Source organism: Branchiostoma belcheri, unplaced genomic scaffold, assembly GCF_001625305.1.
Source record: "Branchiostoma belcheri isolate BF01 breed outbred unplaced genomic scaffold, Haploidv18h27 scaffold1, whole genome shotgun sequence".
Lineage (NCBI taxonomy): Eukaryota > Metazoa > Chordata > Leptocardii > Amphioxiformes > Branchiostomatidae > Branchiostoma > Branchiostoma belcheri.
This window is the reverse complement of record NW_017802379.1, coordinates 1,738,268-1,749,579: the sequence shown is the minus strand read 5'-3', so window position 1 is coordinate 1,749,579 and position 11,312 is coordinate 1,738,268. Positions and strand designations below refer to the sequence as shown.

The 11,312-nt window shown below is 40.5% G+C and overlaps 1 protein-coding gene across 1 annotated transcript in view; it reads left to right on the top strand.

The window, feature by feature from the left end:
• LOC109463752 (lissencephaly-1 homolog) overlaps nt 1-11,312 on the top strand; it is a 15,907-nt gene that overhangs the window by 3,543 nt on the left and 1,052 nt on the right. The window contains exons 3-9 of the mRNA XM_019760602.1: nt 4,192-4,270; nt 6,173-6,247; nt 6,821-7,027; nt 7,260-7,428; nt 7,751-7,853; nt 10,427-10,523; nt 10,747-10,974. Coding sequence (XP_019616161.1) covers nt 4,192-4,270; nt 6,173-6,247; nt 6,821-7,027; nt 7,260-7,428; nt 7,751-7,853; nt 10,427-10,523; nt 10,747-10,974 — 958 coding nt within the window. The remainder of the gene's footprint in view (nt 1-4,191; nt 4,271-6,172; nt 6,248-6,820; nt 7,028-7,259; nt 7,429-7,750; nt 7,854-10,426; nt 10,524-10,746; nt 10,975-11,312) is intronic.

The window sequence follows — 11,312 nt, the reverse complement described above, 5'->3', positions numbered from 1 at the left end:
GTGGGTCGCAAATTGGAGCTTCTATGGCCGGCTGGATCTTCTCTGGTGTACTATATCCCTTTATTTCGGCCAATTTCTACTATTTTTCCAGCGATCTGCGGAGCCTGGTAGAGGCTACATGTAGGTCGCACAACAATTGTACTGGACCTTTTAGCATGTGTATATTTGCCATGGATGGAAAAGATTTTGTTTTCCTCCATCCAAGAAAAATGATGGAAACGTTAATGCAAATCTGGAAGTTTAATCGGATAAACTTGTCCATTGTTGTCCAAGAAATGAGATTGTCTGGAAGATGACTCAAAAATCTCCAGGACCTCTAGCCCACATCACTATAAGCTGAAGTCTGTGTGGGGAAAAACAGGCCTTATCTTTTCAGACACGCTTCAGACAACAATTGATCGAGCCAGAGGTGGCTGTTGTGATTTTCTGAATATTGTGATTAATGGTGTGTTTAATGTGAAGTGATTTTCTAATCCATCAATCCTGATAAAATAGACAATGGGGATAGCTGCCAAGATCAAAGATATGGGATTGCTTTGCTGATCTCAGGGCTCGAAATTAACATTGTCCCAGTGTCAAATGACACTAAATTTTCAGCTTGGGACAATTCAAATTATGTTTCGGGACAATTTCGGGGCAATTTGAACATTCTGAGACCTTTCATGTCATTTGGGAACGTGATCCATCCATCCTGCTGCTGGCTGCCGGGAGCCCATAATACTCTAACAAACATTTAAATTTGACCATCAAGGATTCCAAATACCGGGGAGGGGGGCCTGAAAGATGGTGCCGTGCCCATGATATTATCATGTATTTCCCTACATTTACTTATAAAGTGGACTTCAAGTTGTACAAATTCAGTTGTTGTTTTCTTATTGTTGTCATTAACTTATTTCCTGAAAAGCAGGCTGGGACAGTCCATCTTCAGTTCGGGACAATTGAAATCTATATTCGGGACAATTCTGGGACAGTAGTAAAAAAAGTTAATTTCGAGGCCTGGATCTACTCACTGTATAGGACCACAATGCATAATGAATATGGAAGTAATGCAACATGTACATGTATTATTTATTATAATACCAGGCGTATTTTTATGACGTAAGAACACGCCTGTTTGCGTCTGCATATGTGCCTTGGCAAGTAGGGTTATGACTTATGTATTGACAGGTGTTTTTGGGTTGGTTGTTTTTTGTGGACAAAATAAAACAAAAACGTGTTAAAATCGATGGATTGTTTTTTTTCAATGGGGGATGTTTTTAACCATCATGAATATAATTTATGAGCACAGAATTAATAAGATAGTGTTTTATGCCAAGGGCAGGAGATCATGAAATACTTTGGAAGAAAGACAGTCAATCTACCAAAAATTTCAGTCCATGCATGGCTTCTTGAGTTGTGTCAAGCACAAATAAACAAGCAAACAAAACAAAGGAAAGGGGACTGAAAAACCACCTGCGTACAGGTGACAACAGTACACCAGGTTGTTGCCTGGAGGCAGGTTTTACCTGCAGGTGAGACAATAGTTGTCACTTTACATCTGATGGTGTCCCTGAAATACTTCCCTTACCTGTACAAATAGCCCCCTATTCAGGTGGACAAGTGGTAAATGAGGGTGCCCTTTGGCCTCACAAGGGCTCTCTTGTTTTGGTGTATACCCGGACTTGTATGTTTTTTGTAGAAACAGTAGAAGTACTATACGCTTTACGTAATTTTTGTAACTAGCCCTCATAAATTGTGAAGATTAGATCTATATGTTTTGTTACACCTGTCATATAAGGACAAGAAGTAACTATCTATAATTATAACATCAGGAATTGTAGTTAACAGTACAGTGTAGTTCCAAACGCTTATTATTACATACAACATAGACCCAGCTGAGTGGTCAAAATATACTAATATTTTTGTCAGAAATTCCAGTTGATTTATTTAGGTTGTAGAAACCGTAGATAAACATTAAAACAATTTAGGAAGTTCATGAAACATACTGGTATGACAATGCATGTTTATTGTAATTTTGTTTTGTTTTTTTGCAACATTACACCTATGTGAGAGTGGTTGTAGGGTCACGGGCAAACAAGTCACTCTCAACAAGATTTTGTAAGCGGTTTTGAACTCGGTTGAGGTTGATGCTCTTTATAAGCCTTTTGTAAAAATTGAAATAGCCTATTCAAGTTCGAGGAGCCAGGTACACATGTAGCATGGTATTTGACCATGAATGGCACTTAATATATTTACCAAAAGGACCAGGCATCTGCTACCTTTACAAACAACTCCACCAGGACATGCCATATGTTTTCATTCTGGTCCATCTGAATTCCTAGGTGGTGGGGTCCTGCCCTGCCCTGGTCAGTGGATCGAAGTCTTGTCATTCCAGGCAGATTTTGTCAAAAGACAGCCACATTGCAGTAATGTAATGCATTCTTAGGACTAAAGACAGGGCAGTGGGGATATCCCGAACTGTTGCTGTAATATTGGTAGCTCAAATCATGGCTGTATTGGCCCTTGACTTTGAGCATTAAATGTAAACTGTAATGTGTTGCCCGGAGGGGTTAGACATTGCCATGGTTATCTGTGCTGTGGTATTCTTGCTGTAACATGGCACCATGTCAGGATTAGTTGTTTGCCACCTCAGGGAAGCATTGCCTAGAGCTATAAAGTAGTTGTTTGGTTTTGTAGCTTCTTCTTGTTACCAAACAATAACTGGAATCAGATCAAAATTGCGTGGGAAAATGGCAGTATATAAAGAACTTCAATTATACTTTATGCTTATTTATGTAAACTTATCATTATCTACAAATGTTTCAAGTAAAAACCCAGGCCCTCTACAAAGTTTCAGAATATTCTGATCATACAACCTACATTTTAAATGTGCTATAAATACCATTAGTAAAACAATTAAACCTTTGTAATCATGTACATCTCTACAGTTGATTGTGTACATACAAGTGACAGAGCTGTAGATATTGTGGGATGAACTTTAGACCCATTACATGAACTTCAAATACGCTTGTATGCAAATGACTGCACAGCGGAATACCACATACATGATGTCATTGTTTTTCACAATGTAACTTCAAATTGGTTGAGATATGGTATTGATCAGTTAAAGACATATACTCTATTACTGATATAGATATTTCCACCTAGACCTGTGTAGAGTAATTGCCAGCTTCTGTTTAGAAACATTTTGTAAATCTAAGTACAGTACAGTAGAGCCATTGTTGAATGTGAAGCAACATCAGTCAAAATCAAATCAGCATAAAGTTATATTCTTCTTCAGAATTGGGGTTTGATGCTGATGGTGAGAAATGATGTTTGGTTGATGGGATGAGAGTTATCAGCATTTTGCACACTTATAAGTTATTGATTGTTTCAATCCAATCCGTACTAAAGTTGAATTTAAGGATAATGGATTGTAGCGTGGTTTCTAATCTTAGCATTGTGCGCAACCTCGGTTGATTATCTACTGTACTGTTTCAGCAATGTTTTTCCCATGTTACACGTAGGTCTGACTAATATGATAGCATTAGGGCAGTTGTTTCTTAGGTTTATTACAGAGAAGTTGTAGATATAGTAATAAAAAGGAAGAATAGAGAGTTGAGGTAATCAAACATCAGAAAAAGGGGCCCAACCTTTGAAAGAACTTCAAAAGAAGGGAAAGAATCCTAATTTAATTTATGGACCTTTGAAGCCCAAATCTCATCTGAGAAAATGTCCCTTTGCACCAGAAAGTAAATAGGGTTTCAAGTTCAAAGGTTCAAAAATAGAATCCCTATGTCATCCCCAGTTATAACACAATTTCTGTGATTTGGTTACGAATATTGTATGACATAGCCAGTAACTCAGCAAAATACATTTAGGAGGATGTATTGAGAATTCCGCAGACTCTAAACGAGAGATTGAAATAAAAATGCAATTGTAGAAAGAATTCCAGTGGAGGATTGTTGCTTTTATTAAATCACAACATACAAGATATCAAATCAGTGTGGTACTTTTGGATTTCAGGAATGATGTCTCGTTTTTTGTACATAATCACTCACTGAATTGTCACGTAATTTGAACATTATGTGCCTACTATTCTTATTTTTCATTACTGACAATTAAGTTTTGTTCTAAATCTAATGACAGCCTACCTTAATTTTCTTATCAATGAGACGATATTTAACATTTTCTTATTTTCCTTGTGTGCAGGAATAAAGCCATAGCAGACTACCTGCGATCAAATGGCTACGAGACTGCTTTAGAAGCCTTCCAGAAAGAAGCTGAAATGGTGAGTTTACAATTGTTTCAATTTTATTTGTTGGTTCTCAGATTTTTTTTAGGAAATCAATAATGTAGGCAGGCCAGGTGTAACATGAAACTAATGACAGATACAACTTCTGATTGTAATTATAACTAGAATTCCGAGATCTCATACCTCCATGAAATATGATCTTGATATGTAAATGTAAATTTCTTCTTTAATTGTGCAAATGACCTCTGCATTAACATGATATATGCATCGTGATGTATGTTAACTTTTGATTAACTTACAGATGTCCCAAGTATGAAATTCTCATCATTCACCATTACGAAATCATAGAATTTTCGCATTAATTATGCAAATTAGGTCATCATTTGCATAATTAGTATCTGTTGAAGTTCCACCTGCCATAGGTTACATACATTACATGTATGTAAGTAGTATAATGTAAAACACTGTAATTATAGAATTTCCTCATTAATTATGCAAATTAAGTCCTCATTTGCATAATTTGCATTTAATTATGTACATCTCTCTCTCAGCTACCTACACACCAAAAATAATGAAAATATGTTGTTCCTGTCTGGACTTATTGGCTTTTAAACATTTCGCCAGAAAGTGCCCTGCAGTTCCAGAACAAGCCGCTAGGGGGCCCAAACTCATATGACTTCTTCCCAAGCACGAGAGCTACCTTCCATCAAAATTTCATGACCCTAGCATGTCCAGATCGCGAGATATCAAAACCGGAAGTTGCGCTGCAGTACCAAGGGAAGCCACTAGGGGTACCAAAATCTAATCATTTCTAGTTTTTGTCACACCCTACCAACACACCAAGTATGAAACCAATCCATCCAGGCGTTCTTGAGTTATTTTGTTGACCAACAGACGGACGGACAGACGGACGGACGGACAGATAAACGCAACTGAAAATATAACCTCCATGACACATTTCATGGAGGTAACAAAGGGACAATCACAGATTTACAAAGATGAATTATCAAACGCCTGACCCAGATTTCCCGGTGATTGTGTATTAGACGGCTCATTTACAGAATAAATCAATATACTAGGCTTCTCTTGTTTTCTTTTGTGAAGCCACTGTTTTTTTCAAAATGATCAATAAGTGGTCCAGGGTATCTGGGACTATTACATGTAGGTGAGGTCAAAGCCTGTGAAGCATTGTGGTCTTCTCTGTGCATTTTGTCCCTTTTGCCTGCTTTTCAATTTGTTTATCAGGAAATTTTGATGAAGTAATTCTGTATTCTGCACTCATAAATTTCTCCGCTAAATGTACCTGAGCACTAAGGTGTTGTCCTTAAATATGAATTTGGAGACTTGATACTGTATGAACGAGCTAGCAGCAGTTTGGGCAAAAATCATTATTAATTCATGGCCCTGCTCACTAGCTCCTGCGAAACCTTACTGCCCGCACGTCATTCCCAGTCCCTAGAGTGACGTGATGTGTTTCCACATGGCCAATGTCACGACTTGGGAGTGCTAGGAGGATAAACATTCATGTATCAGAACCCTGATGGGCCATGACAGCCTGTGCTCTCGACATAATACCCTGCACTTACCAATAACCTGCTTTTATGGCTTTCATGTCATACAAATTTGCACAATAAAGGGCAGAACAATTATGCAGTGCAAAAATCATCTGCATTTCCATTAATTGTGTAGTTTTAATATTGCATGCGTTTATTTTGTTTATCGCTCATCCTCAATATTTTGTGTATCGTATACACAAAATTACAATTACACAGGAACTCCATAATGTACGTTAATAGTGGAATATTGGTATACAAATTGTTATGAAGTGATCATCATACAAAAAATCATATATCCATTATCGTATTAAGTTAACAGCATCTAGAGAATAAAACTAGCTTTCATAAATATAAGCTAAGTTTCCATATTTTTTTCCTTCAGCCTGGTGAGATTGAGAAGAAATATACTGGTCTACTGGAAAAGAAATGGACCTCAGTCATCAGGCTACAGAAGAAGGTATGCTGTCATCCTTGCTCTCATCAGTATGGGTTTCTTGAGAAAGATAAACTGGTGCTTAGGGAGTGACAGAGCATGGAGGAAGACATGGAGAATGTGTATCAGGAACATCATGTATTCAAGACAGTCTCTGTGTTTCCTTTGGGTCTGCTGAACTGCAAATGTGATGTTTTTATAGCTATCAATCCCTGAGTGGCACTCCTGCAATGAGACTGATAAGTATGCATGGATCTGAATATTTATACTACACAATAAATAGGAAACAGTGTAATTATAACAGAAAACATGCTACAATAATTTTGTGTGAGAATAAATCTTGATTCTTGTCTGAATGTTTGTTATGTTAAGAATCTGCCTGCTGTATGTATTGTTGAAATTGCCTATTATTCAATTCTGTTGAAATTTTGAAATCCTTAACATCCCCTTCCATGTGGTGCAGACTGTCCATACCATTCCATAGCAAGCACTATAGCAAGGGTGTAATCCACTGGTAGATAGAGTTTAACACGAAGCACTATAATGATTGTACATCTTTTGCAAACACTGTGCCTATATCCTCCTCCCCATGTACAGGTTATGGACCTTGAAGCGAAGCTGGCAGAAGCAGAGAAAGAATTTCAGTCGGGAGGTCCGAACAAGAAGGAGCGTTCTCCGTCAGAATGGATCCCCAGACCGCCGGCGCGGTACAGCCTCAGTGGACATCGCAGTCCCATCACCAGAGTCCTCTTCCATCCAGTCTACAGTGTTATGGTCTCAGCCTCAGAAGATGCCACCATTAAGGTTTATTTCTTTCTTTATCATTACTTTATTAATTTTGGTAACATACAGACATACAAATTACATACAACACAGGGTTAACACACTCAGTGACTGTACACTGCTTTCCAGTGATGCTTTGTACATGCAGATTTATACTCACTCACTGTCTGGTTTAATGTCTGTTGGTCCCTGTCTTCTAAGGATTAGTGGATGTAGTATTATTGCTAACGTTGTATTTCTTTTCCTTCTGCAGATTTGGGATTATGAAACGGGCGACTTTGAGCGCACGTTGAAGGGGCACACGGACGCCGTACAAGACGTGTCGTTTGACCAGCAGGGAAAGCTGCTAGCCTCCTGTTCAGCAGACATGACCATCAAGTTATGGGACTTCCAGACCTTCGAAAACATTAAAACCATGCATGGTGGGTATAGCATTCGTTTGTATGTACAGTACAGATCTCAAATAACTTCCCATCTACACTTGTGCAAATTGCAATCAAAAGCCGTGCATGTAGTCTTAAGATACTTGTATGCTGGTTGATATGAAGTGAATTAAACGGTAGTCATCTAAAAATGACAACAGTGATTAGAATATTTTGGAGTTTTTCAGTGTTTTCATCTCACTATGTTGTGTTCATCATATTCTTATTGTTACTGTTCTGTATAAATAAAGGGTCTCAGATTTCCAGAAGTCCAACCCAAATGAATGGAATGAAATATATTATCCGTTCTTCCATTGTCCAGGACATGACCACAATGTGTCATCAGTCCACTTCATGCCCAACGGAGACTTCCTTGTCTCGGCCTCCAGAGATAAAACCATCAAGATGTGGGAACTCGCTACAGGGTCAGTCTTCATACTTTATTCTGTTGTCAGGAGCAAAGTTGAACTGGAATGGGCAAGTTATAAATTCAACTTGTGATCCACTGCTCACTGAGTCACATGTTTTATCTGCATAAGGTGACGTGACATTGTATTAGCAGTGGATTGCTCATTCTACAACAAAAACAGTAGTTGGGCAGTCCAGTTTTTGTATTCATCGGAAATTACAGTTCAACTTTGCTTCAGTTATGGAGTGCATAAAACACTTCTATCCCACTTCGTTTTGGCACTTGCAATGTTGCAAGTAGTCAGAAATTTTGCTTGCAATTTTTCTGCAAATACAGCAGGCATTTTCATCTGTCGTACTACAAAACATCATTAGTAAGCCTGAACTTTGTAATGTTGTATTTTAAGGATCCGTATGAATTGTATACTTGCACACAAAAACTCGTTAAGCCCTCCACCAACAATTGGACTGCTTAAGTCAGACGTGCAGACAGAAAATGGAGCTTGTCGCCTTCCCAGACTGGTCCTGTGTCTGTGGAAGTGAATCAAAGCTTTGACATATCAAGTTTTCTTCCTGTTAAGTCTTGTGGAATAATCAGCAGGATTTTAGAAACCCTGGGGCTATCTTAAAGAGGGATAACATCTAACCTGTGATTTGTATGTACTGAAAGATGATAATCTTCAGCATGCTGAGAAGCATTATTAGAGATAAAATCTTGGATCCAAAAGATTAAGATTTTCACTTAGTTTCAGTAGTCCAGATTTTCAATACCAGCAGTCTTCTTCAGTATGAATGACCCATCATATCATAGAGGTGAAGTTGCTAAACAACGACAGTGGTCCACCGGAATCTCTCCCCCCACCTGCTGATCGAGACCTCCCCATCAGCACTGACCCACCTACACTGGAGGAGACAGTAAAGGCCATTCAGGACCTGAAGAACAATAAAGCACCGGGCCTGGACTGTGCAATAACTGCGGAAGCCCTTCAGGGTGGTGGACATGTAATGGCCAAATCCATCCACGCATTCTGCACAGAGGTCTTCACCACACTAACTCCCCCAGAGCAGTGGATCACAAATGTCATTATACCCTTACCAAAGAAAGGGGACCTGACCCTGATGACCAACTACAGAGGCATCAGCCTAATGTCCGTAGCGGCAAAGGTGTACAACAAGATACTCTTAATGAGAATCAGAGAACATGTTGACCCTATACTACGGAAGAACCAGGCCGGCTTCCGCCCAACAGATTCATATCCTTCGTAGGATTATGGAGGGTTTCCTGTCCTACCAACTCCCACTTACTGTTACATTTATTGACTTTAAAAAGGCGTTCGATTGCATCAACAGAAGAGTCATGTTCTCCGTCCTTCGTCATTATGGCATACCCGAGGTTATAGTTAACGCCATCCAAGTACTTTACTATAACTCCAAGAGTGCAGTTTTTGTTGATGGTAACATCTCCGACCCATTCCAGGTTACTACCGGGGTCCTACAAGGAGATGTGCTTGCCCCGTTTTTGTTTATAGTGCTCATAGACTACCTGATGTCAGAATCAACCAAAAACACAGACTCAGGCGTAGTTACGCACCCTCGGCAATCCAGAAGACATCCTGCTCAAACCCTTAATGATTTGGACTTTGCCGACGACATTGCACTTCTTGAGTCAACCATACCCAGGGCGCAGGAACAGCTTACTAAAACAGCAGTTGCGGGGAAACAACTTGGGCTCATCATCAGTGTACCCAAGACAGAGTACATGACGTACAACTGCAACCCACAACTGCCGCTAGAGGTATATGGACAGCCAATAAGACATGTTGCCAACTTTAAATATCTGGGGTCCATGATGGCCTCTAGCAGTCATGACATGGCCAAGAGGAAATCACTTGCATGGACAGCTTTTTGGAAGCTGGAGAAGATCTGGAGAAGTCCATCAATCTCCACATCCACTAAACTTAAGCTTTTTAACACCACCTGCGTGACAATATTGCTATATGGCTGTGAATCCTGGGTCATAACGGGGGACATGGAGAAAAAGTTAAACGCGTTCGCCACATCATGCTATAGGGTCATGCTTAACATCAAGCGCCTAGACCATGTGAGCAACGCCTGGATCTACAAGCTGACCAACACTCGACCCCTTATCACCATGGTAAGGCAACGTCAGCTGCGATTCCTGGGACATGCACTTAGAATGCCTGTGGGGGAACCATGCCGGACATATGCCCTGTATGTACCAACGCACGGCAAAAGGCGCCCAGGGCGCCAGCGACTGGACTACCTGGGCTACATCCGGAGTCTGTTGGGGGACACCGAGGGTGACCTGCGGCCAGAGGACATTGCCAACCTGGCGGCAGATCGACAGTCGTGGGCAAGACTTGTGGTCGACTGCTCCGCAGCCGGACGATGATGATGATGATGATGAACTTACAACATGTACCCAAATGTCGAAAAATTTTGTTTAATCAGAATTTCAAAATCCAATCATACTTCTTATCAGTTTTCATGCTTGATTCTGAGGAAATATAAATGTTGAAGGTATGTATCCGCCATTGATCTGCTAATGTTGCTTGTCTCTGGTCCACAGCTACTGTGTGAAGACGTTCACTGGCCACCGTGAGTGGGTCAGAACAGTCAGAGTAAACCAGGATGGATCTCTACTTGCAAGCTGCTCTAATGATCAGGTAGGCAACTCCAAATGGCCTGGTGAGCCTTGTCCAGAGATGGTATTTATATAACAAGTTTGACTCATGCTTATCGAAAAGAGTAGGGGTCCTTCCTAGTATGTGTGTGGTTCAAAACCTTACAGTACCAAGTAGTTAAGCAGATTCATCTACAATTAAATGTTGGCTAAAATGCGAAGAAGACGTATTCTTACATACTACAATATTATCTTGCCTTCCACAGACCGTCCGTGTGTGGGTCGTGGCGAACAAGGAGTGTAAAGCGGAGCTGCGCGAACACGAGCACGTGGTGGAGTGTATAGCCTGGGCCCCGGAGTCGTGCTCCACTCACGTGAACGAAGCCATGGGTGCTGAGAAGAAGGGGCGGTCCGGCCCCTTCCTGCTCTCAGGATCCCGCGACAAGACCATCAAGATGTGGGACATCAGCACAGGGGTGTGCATCATGACACTGGTCAGTTCACCATGCTTTTCTTTGGCTGTTACTGGGTTTATGATAAATATGATGTCCTGTTTTACTTGTTGGATGGATTTCTAGCAGCAGTGTCCAACATGACCCTGGTTAGAAGTCCATGCTTTTCTTTTTCTAACCTTTCTGGACTTCTTTTCTAACCTTTCTTGCTCTGGTTTGTAGTGTGAATGCTTGAAAAGGTTATTTTTGAACCACACTTGTACTTGTAGGTTGGACACGACAACTGGGTTCGAGGCGTGGTGTGGCACCCGGGTGGAAAGTACATCATCAGTGCCTCGGACGACAAGACCATCCGTGTCTGGGACTACAAGAACAAGCGC